This window comes from Micropterus salmoides, unplaced genomic scaffold (assembly GCF_014851395.1).
Source record: "Micropterus salmoides isolate LMB-PRFRI ecotype aquatic unplaced genomic scaffold, ASM1485139v1 Ms_hic_scaffold_14, whole genome shotgun sequence".
In the NCBI taxonomy this organism is placed as follows: domain Eukaryota; kingdom Metazoa; phylum Chordata; class Actinopteri; order Centrarchiformes; family Centrarchidae; genus Micropterus; species Micropterus salmoides.
In genome coordinates, this window is record NW_024040485.1 from 13,273,234 (window position 1) to 13,293,824 (window position 20,591).

The following is a 20,591-nucleotide window of genomic DNA, read 5'->3' on the forward strand; positions in this document are numbered from 1 at the left end:
TGATTTTAGAAGTCATTTTATTACATTCAAAAATTTTCAACAACAATAGCATGGCTCTATGTCATACGGTCACAGCCCACAACCACAATGGTAAACAAGAGGTAGATCACCCAGACACCTAAGCTACCATTGGGCTGCACATAATTATCAAACACATTCAGTGAAGATTGTGAGAGCAAGTTGCATATTAAGTGTTAAATTATTAAAAAGAAAGACACATTCTATGGACCATTGGAGTTTAAGTTAAAGTTCTGATCACCAGTCTTATATTTGGACACATTTTTGGGTTCATTTAATAGTGGGAAATATTTTTTTTCTGCTGGCAACTTGTATAGTGCAAGTTCACATTTCCTACCCCAATGACATTCAGTAGATCTAAGAATCATTCGTTTGGGTCTTGTGCAAAGCCTTCGTGGATGGTTTTGAGGAGGACACACTCCCTTAGTTTAAGCGAGCTTAGCATGCAAGCAAATATTACATTTCAATATGATTATCAGTCCAAAATGCTTTTCAAATAAATAAGAATACCTCATGGACCTGATTTTCATTTTCAATAAAAATCCAACACAATAACAGGAAGGGATACAGACATTATGGTTAAGGACACATCTAGGTAGATTCTTCTTGTCTTTGTAACATAATATAAAATGCGGAAAGACATTATGACCAAAATATAATGGAAAAAGGTACACAAGACTAAAAAACATCAGGAACCCTCAGTGGTTAAGGGGGTGATATAATATATTAATAATGTAAACAAAGCTTTAAACAGTACAGTAGTCCAAAATCCAATTATTTAATCTTGCTTTACTCAGACTAACAACACTTCTTCGTCTCACAGTTAAATGATCATTCTCATTGGTCTGAAAAATGAGGGACTTGAGCAGTGACTGTATGAAACGTCAATTAAGGCATATTATTTGGACAACCCTGTGCAGAAACATATAAAAAACATTCAACTTTCAAGTATATGAAATGTACTCTGGTGAGCTGCTTTGGACAGTGTGGAACCTGTTCTTTGAATACTCTTTGTTTTGGGGGCAAAAGATGACAGACTGTGAGTTTGATGTGTGGATGGTAGCCGAGACCATCGATGTACAATCAGCCTCCGAACATTACAGCAGGAAGTGAAAATCCTAGGCACAATCAGTTGCAGGATATTTGGCAGTGAAGAGGCTTGCTTATTATATCACATTTACTGACGTAATGTGATTATGCTTAAAATACCCAGCATTTAAGTCAGTAAATGCCAAAACATATGTGATTTAGAACAACCTAGTAAACTAGTCTTACTTCTATGCTGCTCCGTCTGATTGGCATTACACACTAACAGATGAGTTGTGAAAGTAAAACCCTGTGGAAATTCAGATATGTTGCTTCATGGTTGTATATTCAAGCCATAATAGAATCCTACATTCTTGAAAGAACACAACGTGCACTTCTTTAGTTGTGATTTAAGTCTTTGGATAAATGAATGCGTAATTCATATGGAAATTAAAACCACACTCACACAGCTCCTCGTCAGAGGGATTATCAATGACACATAAATATTTAGAGGCAGAAGAGAAAAGGATTCTCCACTTGCAGTTTCAATGTGCTTGCTCAATTAGTTGCTTTTTGTTTGAAACCCAATTGCGTCACAGTAGAATTTGATACTCTTCATTATAGAAATGTAGTGAGCTGACTTTTTGTAGCCAATGACCGTTGTGGAGTTCGAGAGGCCGAGCAGGCAAGAAGGAAAAGTGAAGGGAAAAAGGCAAGGGGCAGATAAGGATGTCTTTGGTGCCAACATAAATTAATGCCAAAAATCCATGGTGAATTTGGAGGAAAGCTTTACCCCTTTAAGCGGGCTCCCTTCGATCTCCCTTTAAAACCCTGAGAAAAACACGTATGTACAGAATGGGACATACTGTAGTCAACGTCCATGTACACATACAATCTTCAAATAGTCACATCGTTGATCGGAGAGTGTCTATTTCAATACAACAACAAAACAAATACAGTTCAGTTTCAGCTGTGCTTTTTTTCCACAGTAAAAGTATTTTTCAGTAGAACGCAAGCTCAAGTAGAGACAATCCCAGCTATAAGCAAGAGTTAAAACATGCGCTGACCCTCTTCAGAGCCAGGCATAGTGCACTGTGGTAGTACAGATGTAGGGAAAGCCATATTAGGTATCCACTTGTGGGGCACTTCAGATCTTGTGCTCCCGCATATCCCTTCTGACCTTCCATTGGAATTGCAAGAAATTGTGATTGCTGGCTGGTTTGGAATCAAATCTCTCCTCATTTCTGATTGTGTTAATGCAGTGGCGCATTAGACCCAGGATGTTTCATGTTCAAACATGGCGGCCTGTCAAAAAGTAGAGGGGCCGGTCCTCACTGCAGTTGGCTGTCTGAAACTCATCCCGCAGACGGAACTGCCACTCATCCTCCAGCTCCAGGCGGACGATGGTCTGACGCAGGGAACTTCGGTCCTGGCAGATCACACAGAGAGTGGCACCTATGGACACGATAATGGGAAAATAAAATCAGAACTTAAGGACTAGTCCACTAGTGTCCACAAACACGCATAATTACAGCCCAAGTATTTAATTGTACTTACCACATCCATGTAGACCACATATAGATTTTTATGAGATTGCTTTTCTCCAATAGAGAAACATGTCTTTGATTTGTTTGTCATTACGGGGTTAACAGTCTTCCTCCTCTAGTGAAAAAACCTAATCTGATAATCTACTCTATGCAGAATGTGTAATACATATTGGTGGTCTATGCACAATGTTTCTACCATTTACCAGTTTAATCCCACCAGTCACATTTGTGACCGTGTTTTTTTATGCTATTTCTGAAGCTAAAACTGATATCATGTGACTAGTGTGAAAGGTCACATGACCAGATTAGTTTACTTCCTGCTTGCACACCTGGAAGAAGATGTCTTCCTGCAAAAAGTAGTAAGTAAAACAACTTAATTAACAGATAGAATTGTCATATTTTGTACATATATTCTTTTAAGGGTCTACTACTGATATGTTTTGAGAATTATACTCCTGCATATATATTTTGCTCGTAAGAGGTGTAAATCTGTTAGCGGTCACAATTGTGACCAGTAGTATAACACAGTGCTTCAATTGAAAACAGGTTTTGGCTGTGATCCTAGTTATCATCTGTTTATTTTCACACATTTTGAAACTATCAGATGTGTTGGACCTCCTAGACATACGAGAACCCCCAAGTGCTGTGTGCAGCATCATGGTCATTTCTACATTTGAAAAAGTAGGATTTGAAAGTGACAGTGATGGCTCAGATAGGTAGACTATTGAATGGCAATATCTGGAGGATGTTCATGAGAACCAATTGGTTTGAGATGTCAATAGAGGGGTGGTGACGGAGCAGTGGCTAAGGCACATGCCTGTGGTGTGAGATATTTACGCTATGATACATCCACCAATGTGTCGCTGAGCAAGACACTTAACCACTGTCCAGTTGCTCCAGAGGTGTGTGACCGCTGACATATATAGCAATTGAAAGTAGTTTTGGATAAAAGTGTCAGCTAATTAAATAATAATTATTAATAATGTCAAATACCTATATAGTTCAAACCAATCTGAACATAGAGAAGTTGCTGAGTTTCTATAGGGTTCTTCTCACATCTTCTCACATCACTTGTCTTGGTCATATAACTGTGATATCTACAATGCAGCAAGGCCTACAGGTCTTTGAGGGGTGAAAGACTGATTGGTATGTTAGATTGGTAGATGTTTTATTACAGAAAGCGTATGAAACCCATGACCTAAATAGTAATTATGTTACATATGGATGGAATTATAGTGAAAAAAAAAACTATTCCCCTTTTTGCTGAGGACCCCTGGACTTTAAGAACCACTGTTCTAAGGCACAGTTTATGTCTGCCTGCTCTGACCTGCTGAATGTTTCTGAAATGAAAATGTGTTTTTTAATGTTTATTTTTTATTGCTTTAACTTGCTTGGTCTAATTGAAGAATTTGGGTGAATTTTGACTATGCCGTTTCTCACCGGTCACTATTGTGTATAAAACCTAATATTTCACTAACTTAACCAACATAAAATCAAAAAGGGCATAAAGTTTGTGTGTTAGGGAGGTCTAAGGAGTAAAATGCATCTACTCAAATTGCTAGGATTAATTGTTCTTGACCTATGGATTTAACAAGAATGTGTTAACACGCACAGAAAGACACAGGAGTGTATGCATAGGTATGCCCCCAATGGCAAAACACAATAGTATCACATGCCATGTGTACCCCCGTGGAGTAAATAACTTCAAGTAGGTGATATAGCAACAGAGACGATAACAACAGAAGCGGTAACAATAGCTTTGACTACACTGATGATCACCTTTGAGGAAGTGGAATTTCTTGAGGAACCCAGAGACGACGAAGGAGTCACAGAGGTAAAGCAGCAGGCCACTGAACAGCAAGCCCTGATGGTTCAGGTTGGTGGAGTGTGGACGAGAGTTGATGTAGCACACAGAAATCTGCAACAAAACATATGAAAAGATACAGCAAACTAGAGGAGACATGAAGTTCACATCTTGTAGGCTAAATCATTATGAATAATCCCTGCGGGAAAACAGGAATCTTTACAAGCAAATTTATTTCTCATAGTCTGTCATCTTTGCAAGATTTATTTCCAGTAGAAGAGAAAACAGAAACAAAAGAAATGTGTCTAGGTATGCATAAAATAAGTTGTGCAGAATCAGTGGACAGTTATAACCTCATATGCAAGTGGGCAGTACAAATATGCATTGATATGCATTGTTATCATTCGCTGATTGTGCACGTCCGTAGATGCAGGTCAGGATGTTCCAAGCAAAACAGATGGTGAAATCGTGCAACATGTTTGTGTGTGGGTTAAGACAATTCTACAAAACTTAGACTAAAAAATTTGAAATAAACTCGGTCAGCAGGTTTTGTCTTATTTTTGTAACAGTTAACACCTTAGAGATTCCCCTGAAACAGTAGAACATTATGTTCAGCATGTGTGGGGCACAACAGCACTTGACTCCCATCCCAAACAGGTTTTCAAACCTGTTGGTTTAAGTTGAAGGGATGATGCTATGGTCTCCTCTACTGCTTTCGACTGCAACCTCCTGGTAGCTCTTACCTCCGGGCTGATGTTGAGGTAGCTGTCGATGGACAGAACTGGGTTGTTTCTGTTCTGAACAGCCTTGGGAAACAGTCTGTGGCTGCAGCTTTGCAGGAACTTTTCAAGCAAGAACTGGGCCGGGGCATCCAGGAGCGTCTGCTCGCTGTCTGGGGCGCAAACATACTGTGACGGGCTGATTGGGGCGGGGTTTTCGATTTCCTGGAGAGAGAAGGAAGCAGTTTAGTGTTAGATGGGGTTTCATACTGAAAGATGACAAAATACATTCACTAGAAAACTGACTTACAAATGGGCATACATTGTATGAACATGACACCCACCATGAGTTTAGGTTTGACCAGGAAGTCTTTGTTTCCCCCAACTGGAATATGTTTCTTCATGAAGCTGAAGTAGTTGAAGCGACACAGCAGCAGCCCACTGCTGTTCACCCTTAGATTAAAGTCCACCTCCTCACAGCTATACCTGCACATAGGAACACAACAGCAATGCAATAACGTTAAAACACTGAACAAATCACCAAATGTGTGACTGATTGAATCCATCCTCTGCTAACGTACCGATAAAGGTCATATTGAACATTCTGTGTCAGGTCCACATTAAGCATGACAAAGTCGTGGAGGTGACACCGACTGAAGGGGCGGCTGGGAGACTTGCGAGCCAGTTTGCTGCTCCACTTGCGTGTACCGCACATTGAGTACAGGGAGATTTTCGGAGTGGTTTCCATATGCTGCAGCACCGTCTTCAGAGACACATTGGTTAAGCTTCCATCTGATGTCTCACTGAGAGACAGAGAAAAAGGAAGACAGGGTCCAAAAATTAAATTGTAAATTGTTACATGTTTTATGTTCATGTTATATTATGTATATTATGTACATGTACATTCTGGTTAAATAAAAGGTAAAAAAAAAAAAAAAAACGTATTTAAAATTAATTTATGAAATGATGGGGGAATACAAACCATAATTTTGCTTTAACGGGGGTCTTTAAATATTGTAATATACACATTTTCAGCATAGTAATAGGGGTAACTGAAGCTAGAAGTTAGCTAAAAGTGAAAAATACTCTATGTAGATAATTATATCGTTAAAAAGTCAGCAACTCCCCCTCTCTTTTTTATTTTTTTATTTAACCTTCATATAACCAGGAAGTCCCTTGAGATTGAAATCTCTTTTCCGAGGGATACCTGGCCAAGACGGCACACCGGTTACAATTTAAATAGAAATACAGCGTAGTCAAAACAAACAAACAAGCGTCACACATAAAGGAAAGGAACAGGTCACATGTGACAGTTAAATTTTTGAGTTACATGGCATTTTAACATGGCCTTAAATTCATTTAATGGGACTAGATCATTTAGATGTAGCAAGTTTTGTAAGTTATTCCAAGACCAGGGAGCAAAGTAAGAGAAGGCTTTTTTTCCCCAGCTCAGTAAAAACCCTTGGAACCTGGTAAGAGAGCCACCTGGTGGAACGGAGATGAAAACTGTTGGAATAGTGACGGCCAGGCTACCAGTTCATAAAGCATACAATGATGAGTGTGGGAATCAGTGTTAGTTAAAAAGGCGCAGAGCACTATGGTACACAGAATCTTAAAGGTGGAGAGTACTAGAGGCATGTACACAACATCACCATAGTTTTCTGGCTATCATGTTAAAACAAGGCTTATTTCTAAAGTAAAACCCCAGCCTTAGTTTCAGCTTTTTTACAAGCTTTTCAACATGTTCTTTGAAAGAAAGTTTATCGTCCACAAATTTTACAAATCAGAAACAATTACTACCTGCTGTCTGCTGGCTGGTGGATGTTCCACAGCACGCAGGAGTCATCCATCATGACAATGAAAGGCCATACATCTTGCCTCTTAACACCTTGCTCCTCCAGTCGGTTTCTCTCCAGTTCCAGGTTATGGTATGACAGCTCTTTGATCATGAAGCGGGCTGCACCTTCAATAGACAGGAGCAGCATGTGTCAGTTTTCTATTTATACTTTCTCCAAACTCTTACACCTACAATGCCCTCCTCCTTCAACCAAACCACAGCGCTGCAGGATGTAATAAGCAGTGCAAAAATTACATCCTGAACAGAAATATTAGCAGACTGCTATGTTGACACTCAAAGGGTCACAATGTGACAAAATCGGTAAAAGCGTAAATGGTTTTTGCCGTCTATTTGAGAGCAATTTAGTTTAGTTACAACCATTTCAGTCAGGCCAAACACCTGTTTGATTTACTTACAAATCCGACTACTGTGTTATTTTATTAATAATGGCTCTCTCAAATTGGTTAAGACAACCTTTTACCTGCTCTACATAAATGTGACTGACTGTAATAAATATATGACCAGGGTGGCTCACTGACTGTAATAAATCCCTAATTGTCAGCAGAGAGATAAGTTGATTAGTAGATTAGTATTCCAAAAATCCACTTTGCAAGACATCTAAGACGTCTCAGTTTAATTAAGCCAATAAACTGCTCACCAACTCCCGCGTTGTTAAACATCGCCGGCAGGACGAGCAGGATGTGGTTGGGCCAGTACTTCCTGTAGTGGGGCATCTCAAATTGCTTGACCACCAGAATGTGCAGATGAGGGACGCCCTCCATGGCGTGGAAAATGTTGAGCAGGCCGTGCTCTTGGCGTCCTGTAGTCGGGGTGAAGATTGGACTCTTTATCAGATCAGGGCCCTAGAGACAGATACGGAGAGAGGAAACAGATGAGTAAAGTTGTGACATGTTGATTTGTGATGCCTCAGTTTTCAACTTTAGCAGGCGAGTTGGGCAAGCCCACCCTATACAGATATATACTGTACATACCTACACACAAACACAAATACTCTGACATGTACACAGTAAACTAACCTTGGTGGAGACCAGAGGCAGGCGCATGCTCTCCAAGTGGCTGCCCTGCTGACTGAAAACAAAGTGCTGCTCCTTGGTTTTAGGAATGACAAACTGGAGCTGGACCTCCTCCCCCAGCATGGACGAGCAGAAGCTGAAAGCGTGGAAGGTGCACTCCGACAGCTACAACACGCACATGCACACACACATGCATCATTAACACAGGGAGATCAGCCTTAACCATCACTACAGTGAGTAAGTAAGTGTTAGGCGACAGGTTGGGATACATGTCTGTGCACCAGTAAGTGAGCAATGTTTGAAGTTAGACAAGCCCAGACAAGGCAGCAGATTAGAGTCATAGATGTTTTATGTTTGCCTGTATACTGCACTCACCTGTGTGGCAGGGCCTGCTTCACAGTAGTGGTGACACTGTTCACAGTGATGAAAGGCATTGTGGGCGGCAAACCTGCTCAGACGTATGGACTTGGTCACTCGTTCGGCTGGTGTTTGGCTGTCTCCTTTTTGCTTCACATCTGCAGATGGCAGAAATCAAACATGTTCATGCTCCTACTTTATAATAAGCTTGTTTAAGCTGATATTAAATTAACATCCATGTTGTTTGTACAATGGCAGATTAAAATGTTGAACTCAAACACCGCCTCTGTTGTGTGTTTGCATATTTCTGCTGACCTTTTAAGCACTTTGGCATCCTGTCAGAATAAACAGGGCTGACCCTCCTGAACTTAGGGTCCCGGGGGTAGGTGTCAAAGGGCAGCTTTCGAACATCCTCAATGTCAGGCCACTGGGTATTTACTGGAGTTGTAACCTCTGATGTTTCTGGAGATGAAAAGAGCATGACAAGGTGAGAACAAAAACTGACCACCAGGAAAAAGACATTCAGTTCTTCATTCTATGGTGTATTTTTTTAAAAAGAGGTCAGAATAAATGAGTGAGTATGATCTTCACCTTCTTCCTCCTCCTCTTCATCGTCATCATACACATCTACCTCCAACAGTCTGATGAGCATTCGAAACAGGATACGAAGAAACTGCAGATAGGCACCGGTTTTTCCCACCTAGCAAAGGACAAATCTTACAATGACACTTAAATCCAGATGAAAAATTTTCCTTTCACAGTTTAAAACAGAAAATGTGTGAGCAATAATACTCTGGCATTTGTTTCATTTACAAAGTCAGCTACAGTTAAAAATAATCAGGATTTAAATATAAAACCTGCAAAAACAGAATATCAGGTTTGCTGTTTTGAAATAAAACCCTTACTTATCTCAGTTCGTCATTCATTTCTATTTGTAAATATGTTGATTGATACCTGTGGGGGTCCACTGAGTAGCAAGCGTCGTGGGTGTGTCACAGGTGGAGATTCATAATCAGCATGATGCTGCCTGGCGATGGTCCACTGGCGGTAGTGCATGCTCTGCTCTGCCCCCTGCAGGTTGGGACTGATAAGGGGCCTCAGCGGGCTGCTCCAGGCAACATCTGCATGAGGCAGCAGGGAGAAGGAGCTCAGCTGACTCCCAGACTCCACCGCCAGCAGGTTGTACGCCGCCCGTGACATGATGACTGTCCGCGGTGACACCCGAGCGGGCTTGGAGTCTCGACCGAACTGTGTGGACTGGCTGGGCCTCTGGGTGGAGGAAGAAGATGGGGAGAGGGAGGAAGAGGAGGAACTGGAGTAAAGGGAGGGAGAGGCCTTGGAAGGTTTGGAGGGGTTGGAGGAGAACTGGCTTCCCAGGGAGTCGCACTCCTGCTTGAACACTTGTGGCACTGTGCCCACGTCTGAGGTGACTGGACCTTCAGGTGGGCACGTGGAGGTGGAGGGCTTCTGTAATGAGTCTGCGACGTCAGATGAACTGACACCGTTTTCTGCCAAAGAGCCTGAGTGGAGACATGAGGGGTAAAATGTGAGATAAATACATTGTCACAGTACTTAGAACAGCCTCTAATTTAGCCAATAACAAAATGATACCTTGGTATAACTACTTTAAACAACAGCTGAGACTCCACAAGCTGCTTTTTACTACTATTACTGCTAAAAGGATGACATTCATAACAGCTCTTAAAGGCAAATTTTATTTGCGATTAAGCAAGGTAAAGGGAACAGTTGTAACATTTCAAATTAAATTAAGTTGTGACTCATTTTAAATGAGTTTATCTTCCATTGTTTTGCTGTCTAAACACTCCAGTATATTTCCTAGTTGCATATGATGTAAAATGCTAACTTCTTGACAGTTAAGGTGTCCCAGTGAGGTCAGGGACTCACCAGAGGCTCTAGTTGCAGCACTGCCGTTGCTCTGAGGTCTTTCCAGCTCATCTCCATCATTCAAGATGGTGGCGGCCTTCTCTCCGTCTGATTCCCGTGGGGCCATGGTCTTCTTGGGCTCGTGGACCACACCCACGGACACATAAGTGCAGGCCAGACCCACCTCCTGTTCCAGGGCTGTACGAGTCAGGTAGCTGGAGTCTATCAGACGCAGGTCACTGTATTTCAGAGACCTAGAGGGGTAAAAGTGTGAAGAAGATTGTTGCTTAAAAAAGGTCATACATTTCTATATACATTACACAATCAGATTGCCCAAATTGTTTTGCATATTGTATTAAGTCACTAAGTTTAATACTTGTGCTACAAACCTAACATAGTTTACTGATGCTGACACAACACGGATACACAACCCAGGACTGACGAAAACGTAACTGGACCGCTCTTGTAAAGAAGACAACACACACTGTGTGAATGTAGACGTGTAAAACAACACTTGGAGGATGAATAAAAGACTAAGAAATGGCACACCAAGAAGAATCACGGATGAGCTAAAAGGAAGCATATTATACTTTTCCATGAAGAATTCTGATAGACTATGAAGTTTTATGAGCGATGTGTGACGTATGAACTCACCTGGGAAAGGTTTCTCCAAGAGGGTCCTTCCCTGTAAGGATGACAATGCAGGGAAGCCCCTCCAAATCCTCATAAGTGTGCGGCACCCAGTCTTCATTCTCACAGCCTCTCCACGCCTACAGCAAAACACGAAACATAATAATTACATAATCTTTTACTGTTTAGTTATGTTTATATGATTTAGAACTGGATCAATAATGCATGTTGGACTGAAACTGGACTTAGATATCAAACATCTAAAGAAGAGGTTTTCTTTTCCTTTATTGCAGATATTAGCTACAAATTTCATTAAATACAAAAGTTAAGCTAGAGCTCTAAACCAGAGTGTCAATACTCCAATACTCTATACTCTAGAGTCAATACTCTAAGCCTGAGAAATAAGTGAATACTGAAAACAAAGTCAATTCCTTCTCTGTAAAACCCAGTTGAACTCAAACCCGGATATCTATTCAAACATTGATGAACTGAGTGTTTCACGTGTGGGTCTGATTTCAGTAACACAGTACTGAAACAGTAACTTTGTACAAATATTTAACATGTTCCATAGAAAACACACTAAAACTAATGGGACACTGGTTTCACGTCAATCTCACCCTGAGCCGGCTGCTGAAGTTTCTGTGCAGGTTGAGTTCGGAGGCAGGGCTTGCCAGCAGCACAGCGAAGCACAACTGGAGCCCCAATTTGTCCCTCACGTCCTCTAGTCTCTCCCGGGCCAGCATTGCCAGCTGTAGTGAGGGGACTCGAACTAGAAGCATGTGGCCCCGGCCCTGGGAGCCTTCTCTGCTTGGGGCATTGATAAGGTCCTCCACCATGGCCAGGGTCTCTGGGGTTATGTGGTCTCTCAGGGACGGGGAAGAGGTCAGGGCCATCATGGCCTCAGTGTACTGCTGAATCAGCAGGTAGCTGCGGATCACCATGCTGTGAAGGTGTGGATGTCTGGGATCCAAATACATAATATATATCTAATTATGATGTCTCTTATCAACGCAGACAGAAAACACACATGTATAAGATTTGACATTGAATGACAACAGCCCTCTGTGTTAATGATTTCTCAGCAATGACGCCATACTGACCTCTCCAGCAGTGTGTGGACCATCTTCTCAAATGCATCATCACAGCGCAGAATGGGGCTGGCCACGCCCCACTGCAGAGAGCTGCTGTAGTCCCTCAGACCAAAGTAGACCAACTCATGAGGAGATTGCTCCCCCTGCTGGACGAAAATTATACCTGACTGAGTGTTGACGGGGAATTGTTGCACTGGGTAAGAACATCACATACTCTCTTAAATGTCAATCATTTTGAGCCATCATTGCATGAGGCTTGATCTGAAAATTGAGTGAATGCTTTCACTTCATTATTATTTGTCATTTAAAATTAAGCAAGTAAAACAAACAAATTATTTTAGTAATCTTTCATAGGCCTGAATTTAATGCAGTAATTCACAAGGAAAAAATATTAACAGAATCTGTGAAAAATGTATTTAACCACTGCCATCAGCTCAATCTTATGATGAGAATAACTTTACAGTATGGCCATAACACCCCGCTCTGCTCCTGGACAAATCAAATGTTCTGCGTACGATTAAGCATTTAAATAATAACAGTACAATCTATTAGGACTAAACTAAACCAAACCAAACACAAAATGACCTGAAATCAGAGTAAATATCTTTTTGAGGACCCAGTAGAACCATGGTTATAATGTAACAGATGTGTTACAAGCAGAAATGTGTTTTAAAGGAAGATTTATTTTCCCTTTTCTCTCTTACCATCAAATTAAGTGCAAAAGTGCCAAACAATAAGATATCTCATTTAATATCCCAAAAGTATAAAAAGATCAAGTTTCCTCTCCTCTTAGTGTAAGTGCAGATTCCAGTCCACCAGGTGGAGTAGCTAAACCACGACTGGGACAAACTGGCCTCTGCATGCTGCCATAAAGCTGAAATTTAACAAAATTTCAAAATGAATTCGCTCAGATGTCAAAATATCTCCCTATGACTTTCACAAAACTATTCCTCTTTACAGTTGTGTGTTGATTGATTTTCAATATCACGGTATTATATGACCTTTAATAATGACTGGCAGGGCTTTTCTCATACATGCAGAATACTTTGGGGCTTTGAGTGTCAAATTAATACTCACCAGACTTTCGTTAGAGGGCCAGTGAACTTCGTTGTGGATGCTGATGCGGGACTGGCGGGTCTGCAGTGTGTACGGGAAGCAACTGACCTGTAGGACCAGGAGGTTCATGGCATCTAGGACTTCCGGGCAGTTCACCACGCGGTCAGCCAAACCCTGCAGCTCCCCGTGGCACACAGAGCCTGACAGAGCACTGGAGAGGGAGTAGGGCAAAGTGTTTGAAACCTGTGATAGATATTCTAGACTGCTGCACAAATCATACCATAGCTGTTAGTAACATTTAACATGGACTCAAATAACAACTCGATTAGGGACATGGTTCATGAAGGCTTTTACATTTGTTGGGCTAATTGCCCAGTGTCTTGTAGGTCATTCCCAAGAAAAATCCTCTGGAAAACAGGAAGTGATCTTTATGTTTCTGGCAGTCAAGACAGCAGTTGGCAGCAGCAGTAACCAACTCTGAACAGAACCAGGAAATGCCTAAAAACTGCATCAACACAAAATCCAGCAAAAAATGTTTATCAAATATCACTTAGAACCAAATATGTCTAAAGATAATAAAGACCTAAACAGGGATCTCAAATTATCTGACCTACATTATCTAAAATTCAAGGTTATAGATACTGTGAGCTGTATTTGTTTTCACTTGCTTGCAGCTGTTCTCCTCTCTCCACTTTAATCAGTGTAAGCTATATAAAAAGGACACGGCTAGATTTGCAGCCATAACAACTCATCTTTTCATTCAGCATTAGATTACCAACAGTGTGAAATAATGTCAGTTCTCACAATGGTCAACTGGACCTTCCTGTGTTTCTGGAGTCCTCTTACCTTGTGAGGTCAACATGCGAGTTGTCGTGAATGAGGACAAACAGGGTGTAGGGGTTCTGTTTGACTTTCCTCATGAAGGCTTCCATCTTGGTGTGAACGTCACCGTCCAGGCGCACCACGTACTTGTCCGATTTCTGGTGGGCTGAGGGGGCGTCCTCGATTCCCAGGTCAACGAGCACTCCTTAGCAAAACAAACAAGAAATGTTTAATATTAGCTTGTAGTCACAGTTTAGTGATAACAAAACTGCTTGAACATTAAGTCTCTGGCATGGAAAGTTCTTAAAAGTTTAAGCAAGTGGGAAAGTTATGCTAGAGTCTTAATTAGTGACATTGCCGTTTTATGCAAACCTGATTGTCGGATGCGCTGTGCCGTCTGGTGTACCAGAATGTGAGATGGAGGGACCAGAACAAGAAAGTCCACTTTACAAAAACGCCCTAAGTCGAGGTTCTGGGTTCCTGAGTCAGCAATAGAGCAGACTTGAGAGAGTAGGCTCCGAGCCACACTCAGCTGGGTTGGATGGATCTGAAAGACCTTGTTGATCAGCTCTGCTACAGGAAAATAAAAAGACAGCCAAGAATATATTAATATAATAATTAATTTTATTAATATACAGACATTTCAATGTACAACAAAATAATCTGGTAATTTGCTGCTTAACGTTACTTACAGTCTCACTCACACTCACATGTGACTGGGATTCCAGTAAAATTAGGAGAACAGGTAAATCACCACAGGGCTAAGCCACATCTGGATTTACAGTATATGTAGAAGATATTTTGTTTGCTTTGGTTGGTTAATAACTGCCCCTAGCAGGCGAGCCAAGCAGTTAGGTTTAGATAGTGAGCACAAAGAGCAGTCTAACCTCTGTCTGAGGGTGGTGACATGCTGGCAGCCTCCTGGGAGTGGATATAGTCAATGACATCGCCCTGAAAGGGCTGGATGACCTGTCCCTTCCGTCTGCGCTGGTATCGCACCAGCTGCTTGTCCAGATTGTCCCCTAAAAAACAACCAGTTACCATAATCACACCAAGACACAGAGCCAGGCAAACAAGCTGCTACAACACAAATAGTTTATTTGATATACAGTACATTCACTGTAAAATATAGACACAAAGATTTGAGGTTATAAGTCATCTGAAACTGATGTGTGACACAGTATTTACATCGTAAATTACTGTTTTGCAGCCAGTACAAACGAAAACGTCTACAATGTCAATTAAATGACATGAAAACATACAAAATAATTCAGGAAACAGGAAGTCACACAATTATCAAATTATCACACTTAAAATGTTAGGTGGATGGTAGAAACAGATATGCCAACCATTATGCCATTACATAACTATTCACCCGAACTAAATGTTGAAATAATTTGATTGGTAGATGACAGCCTGAAACTATCCATAATCATGAAATATATAACATTGGCTGAGAGAAAAAGCCTCAGCTTGTTTTCCTTGAAGTGTAATATTTTATTCCATATAAATATAATGGAGATGGCCGACCATCATAAAACACCGTGGGAAACATTCAGCTAATCTCGCTTCTTCCAAATTAAGATTTCTTAAAATTCTCTTGGAATGCCTCCTTCAGATCTCACCTAAAACAATAATCACATATTGTGTGGACGCAGCACTCACCCAGTGACGTGGTTTTAAAGTGAGAAGCCAAAATGCTGACTTTGCCTGTGATGAGTTCATAACTGATTTCCTTCAGAAACTCATTGGTTGTAAGCATGCCCTCAGCTAAGGCCCGGGCTTGGTACTTTCCTGTGTCCAACACATTAAGTTAAGATTAGATTATTATAATTTTAACATAGGCACAGATTGGTCAAGGTAATAAGGTGACAACCAGGTTAAATAATTTTAACACTCACCCAAAACAAGCACACAGAACTCGTTGCCGCTCATTTTCGAGGCACATATAATAACTACGTAGGTGGGCAGGCACTGCTGGTGGGGAGGACCCTCAGTAAGAGAACGAAGTGACTCAGAGATGCCCTCTCCCAAAGAGTTATGGGTAACCATGACTTGGACGCTTCCCCCAGAGACACTGGCTTCCAGCCGAGCCAGCCAGGGCAGCTGGGACGGGGAAATGGCAGGAACCCCGGGACAGCACAGCATGGCCTTCAAAACAATCTGCTCCAGCTCCTCCCTCATAGGAATCTGCTCCGAGCCTGCAAGAACAATTTCAATATGAAAAATCAAAACCACTGATGAGTCATTTCCTAGGAAGGTGCACCATGTAACAAAAAAGTTAGATATTTATTTAACCAGGAACGTTTCTATTTAAATAAGACACCAGCACCTCCCGCTCATCCACCCCACTACCCCTGTGTGTTTTGTTAATAGCAAACATGCTACATGTCAGTAAAAAGTGAGCAACAGTGAGGGTTTTTTGTGATGTGTGAGGTCATGTTTGCTTCTTACCTAAACGTGCAAGATACTGTAAAGTGAGCAGAATCATTGCCTCCACGCAGAGAAGCTGGCTGCTGTTGAGGCCCAAAGTTTCCAGGTGTTCCTCTGTCAGCTGGCTGCCCTTATAGCAGCTGACCAGGAGGGGACTCACCACTATATCCCCAACATTCCCGTAGAAATAAGGCAAGGTGCCATGCCCTGAAAAGAAAGGTTATCATTAGATAAAACTGAAATATATAGTAAGCTAGAAATATGAGACAACAACAAGTAAAAACAACTTCATATTTTTTCAAAACTTATACACAGTAAAACAGTTATTATGAATATTAGCTTGCTTTTTAGACACTTACTATTCCACTACAGGCACTAAAGAAATGAACTTGATTTAAACCTTTTACAGTTGAAACATTAAAATCATACTTTTGGTGGTTGGTTTCCTGCTAATCACTACCCAAATAATTGAACATTTTCTACCAACTTTGTTCCACTTAGTGGTAAAACAGGCTCTGGTTCTATTTTTCTGACAGTGAAAGGTTTTGATATTAATTTTCAGTATAACTGAAATAAAGCTTGTACCGATGAGTATGACAGGGCGGACTCCTGAACAGTTGAGCAGGTTGTCTGGGACAATGACCGTCTCTCCAGCTGTGACAGGTTGGGGCTGAATCACTCCTGCTACTGGTGGCTGAGGAGAGGGCACTCCTAACAGAGAACCTGGAGGGAAATTAAGAAATTACTGAACATGTCAATACTAGGAATAGTCATGTCCTGCTAAGTTGCGGAATAGGTTAACATATTGGTGTTTTACATGAGCCTGAAAACACTGCTGTAATATTTCGGGCTGTTGTACTGTGATCACAGAAATGTTAGTAAGGAAAAATCAGTGGAGACAATTTATTTGAAATGATGGTAGTATATATAACCACAATTGTGGCTGAAATCTTCCTCAATCATGTAATTTAAAAAAAATCATTTCTGCAACGAACACTCCAGCTCTATCTCCATGGAGATGCTTAGTGAATCATCCCTAACAACCAGATAACGTCAGGGATGTGGCATACTCATCCCCAAACCAAAGGGAGGGGAGGTGGTTTTCTTGAATGGGTTCAGAAACTGACCTGGAGAAGAAACTATTGGGCGGATGGCTGGCACAGGGATGGCTGTCGGCGGGACGGGTACCAACGCGTTCGGATGCCAGCTCCGGTGGCGCTTCTTTGGAGGACCCGAGTTCATGACAGAGGATACTGAACATCAAAAGGAGATGCAACAAAATAGAGGAAAAACAAATTAATTATGAATGTAAAACATATTGTGCTTCTAAAAATATGTGACTTTATTTTCTCTTCAGAGAGAAAGACCTACCTGGACTGTCTCCTAAGTCAGCAGTGCGATACCCCTGACCTTGAGGCCCTAAAGAGACCTGGGAGGGGCTCAGTAAAGGAGGACGTCCATCAGCACCCAGACCATTAGTCTGCCCGTTCACCCTCAGAGCTGTGGGTACTGAAGACAGACACGCATGCAAATAAATATAAACATACATGATGTTTAGCAGGTATTATGTTAACCATGTTCACCATCTAAGTGTAGAGTGTTAAAATGCTAACATTAACTATTTAGAGAATGGAATTACTTTTGCAGGTATTTGGACTTGAACCAAACTGAAAATTTGACCTGATGATGGCGCTAGAGGCAAAGTCAATTAGATCACCACATAAATAGGATTCATCCGCTGGGCATTACTAACGTCTCTAAAAAATGCCAAATGCCAGCAATCTATCCAGTAGTTGTTATATATTTATGATATGTAAAGTATATACTTCAGACTGGACCAAAGTGATGGACCGACTGCATCATTGTCCCTCTCCCCATCCCTGCAGCAATGGCACTAGCATGGTTCAAAAATAATTTGCGGCTAAGAAATAAATAAATGTAAACATAAAAATAGTTTCATAACTGTAGCTATCTACAGAGGCTGAGTAATACATGAAAATGAGTCAGTACTTCCAGTGGCTTATTGATTTCCTATACATCTTCCTATACAACATCTATTGCCAATGACCGGATTGGACATTTTCCAATCTCAGATTCACTGTGTTTGCAATATGCTAAAACATTGATTGGTATTTGTAGCATTTACTTGTCAATAGCATAGCCTTGTAAAGGGGCTAATGGATAGCAAGGCCTTAAAAAGTCATTACAGCATTCCTTCCTTCAGTATTGATCAGTGTGGGCATACAAGTGCACACACATGCATGTGTTTGTGTGTACATGTTATGTGTGTTTGTTTGTATGAGTGTATTTGTATAGCCTGTCATAGAAGATTAACATCTACCATGACATGCCGCCATGGCCCCATCTGCCTTATGCTGAACCACTTATAAAAAAAACGTAGCTAAGCAATCATTTTGTTTGTGTCAAAGTCTGAATACAACAGGGAATGTTTTATGTTATTGTGTGTGTCTTGTATCATATTTCTGGGATGATTAATAATCCAGCCAAAGTAAAGCATAATACAGAGGAGGAATAAATTGATTAAACAACAAAAAATTACAGGTGTACTGGTAAAGAGCTTCACCTATTGGTAGAGTCTTGTTTCCAGGTGTGGATGCCAGAGGCTTGAGGAAACTGCAGTCTCTGCCGAGGTCCTGACTCCCAAAAAAGAGAGAGGTTGCTTGCGTCGTTCTGGTGGGTGGAGAATCTGGAGGGATAAACAAAAGATAACCATTCAGGAATGTATCATTAAAATACATATAACACTGACTAACTCATTGTCATGCTGGTGACTGATGTTCTCTTGGCCACCGACTGGCTACAAATCTATGGGATAGCACAAAACTCAAACTGCAGCCTTAAACGCCCACTGCTCCCCTGATTAGCCATTTGGTTGACTTTGGCCTTCATGTGTCAAACAAATGCTAACAGACTTCTTTGTATGTATCCAATGTCTGTTGCACAATACAAACAAACCATAACTCTTTTTCATTAATCATTTCATTAGTCATCTGGAGCATGTTACGGTGTCTAACCTCTTGACTTTCTAAACAAGTGTCAGCGACCTCTTTGGGAGCAGGGTGTACCTGGAGGTTGCAGTCAGGAGATTATGGCAAGAGTTATGACAACAACGCGCCCTACAGCTCAGCTGTCCAACACATTAATGTGTGAGATCTCTGCTGACAGGCAGCTTCAAGGTTCAGAACAAATCAATACCATAAGCCCAGGAGCTTTTTCAATCCAAGAGGGAGCAGGCGCTCTTATTGTGAGAGGTCAGAGAAGGACAACATCTCCTTAAAGAGAAGCAAAATCTGTCTCACAATAATATGGCAGTTAGCTATTGGTTTACCTGAAGAAATTATTCTTAGGCTACAGTACATAAAATTATTATTTTTTTAATTTAATAAAAATTTTACTTGGCATGACCTCATATGACAAAACGTGACAGAATTATATGCCCCTCAAATGTAGAAAATGTATTTTTTACCTGGTGGCAACTGATATCAGATACTGCAACAACCACTGCTAATAACTATAATACCTATAAATCAAAAAATATACTGGAAAGGGTATTTGCGAGAAAAAGGACCAACAATGCCTCTTCTTTGTCACCATCTGACTTATAAATATCTGAATGCAGTTTAGTGGTTCAAGCATCAGACTATGCTCACCTAACCCACTTCAGGGCTTAGCCACCACCATCTGTCTCTATGGCAACATAAACCTACATCTACATAGCTTTAGACACCTTTCAGTTTTTATTCAAACAACTGTTTAATCAGTATAATCAGTGTAGTATAATCATCTTGCATAGGAGTTAATCCATGTCAGCCTGAAGCGAATTGCTAAATCTAGCAATGCATGCATCTGTGCTGCATGCGGTCTCACCGGAGAGGGAAAAGGGAGAGGAGCTGTGTCCACTGGTGCCTCCGTTTTCTTTACTGCTGAGAGAGGAGGCTGAGCTGGGTTTGGACGTTGATGCACTGTTGGAGAACTGACGGGTTTTACAGTCTGAAAAAGGTGCAGAGAGGAATGGCAAAAACTGGGACATACGGTACGTAACAGCACAGCATCACAGAATACATTGGTACACTACGAGACAATGACTGAATAGCTGCATTAAGAGTGTTTTTTACCTTTCCAGCAGATGAGGGGTCCTTTGCACAGAGCACCCTGAGAATTCTTCACCAGGTAGTATTTTAAGTGCTTCTGCTTTTTGGGCTGGGTGGATAACTTCAGGTTGATGTGGTTCGAAAACTCAGTGAAGTATCTGAAACCCTTTTCCCCACAGCCCACACAGTTTCCTGAAAAACCTGGAGACAATGTAACAGAA

General features: G+C 41.2%; 1 protein-coding gene across 5 annotated transcripts in view; it reads right to left on the minus strand.

Annotated features, from left to right (window-relative positions):
• The window catches only part of greb1l (GREB1 like retinoic acid receptor coactivator), a 43,637-nt gene continuing 23,046 nt past the window's right edge, over positions 1-20,591 (minus strand). The window contains exons 6-34 of one of the 5 annotated variants that reach the window (XM_038717777.1): positions 20,395-20,571; positions 20,147-20,269; positions 18,843-18,965; positions 17,630-17,767; positions 17,386-17,511; positions 16,844-16,981; positions 16,280-16,465; positions 15,727-16,026; positions 15,491-15,619; positions 14,713-14,847; positions 14,198-14,398; positions 13,850-14,030; positions 13,025-13,214; positions 11,957-12,093; positions 11,474-11,816; positions 10,881-10,996; positions 10,248-10,480; positions 9,297-9,862; positions 8,934-9,042; positions 8,658-8,804; positions 8,361-8,500; positions 7,989-8,150; positions 7,610-7,814; positions 6,915-7,077; positions 5,696-5,917; positions 5,459-5,600; positions 5,139-5,339; positions 4,371-4,509; positions 1-2,499 (exon numbers count right to left, since the gene is read on the minus strand). In XM_038717777.1, coding sequence (XP_038573705.1) covers positions 2,336-2,499; positions 4,371-4,509; positions 5,139-5,339; positions 5,459-5,600; positions 5,696-5,917; positions 6,915-7,077; positions 7,610-7,814; positions 7,989-8,150; positions 8,361-8,500; positions 8,658-8,804; positions 8,934-9,042; positions 9,297-9,862; positions 10,248-10,480; positions 10,881-10,996; positions 11,474-11,816; positions 11,957-12,093; positions 13,025-13,214; positions 13,850-14,030; positions 14,198-14,398; positions 14,713-14,847; positions 15,491-15,619; positions 15,727-16,026; positions 16,280-16,465; positions 16,844-16,981; positions 17,386-17,511; positions 17,630-17,767; positions 18,843-18,965; positions 20,147-20,269; positions 20,395-20,571 — 5,336 coding nt within the window. In that variant the 3' untranslated portion in view covers positions 1-2,335. The remainder of the gene's footprint in view (positions 2,500-4,370; positions 4,510-5,138; positions 5,340-5,458; positions 5,601-5,695; positions 5,918-6,914; positions 7,078-7,609; positions 7,815-7,988; positions 8,151-8,360; positions 8,501-8,657; positions 8,805-8,933; positions 9,043-9,296; positions 9,863-10,247; positions 10,481-10,880; positions 10,997-11,473; positions 11,817-11,956; positions 12,094-13,024; positions 13,215-13,849; positions 14,031-14,197; positions 14,399-14,712; positions 14,848-15,490; positions 15,620-15,726; positions 16,027-16,279; positions 16,466-16,843; positions 16,982-17,385; positions 17,512-17,629; positions 17,768-18,842; positions 18,966-20,146; positions 20,270-20,394; positions 20,572-20,591) is intronic. The other 4 variants (XM_038717776.1, XM_038717781.1, XM_038717780.1 and 1 more) reach the window with 4 other exon arrangements.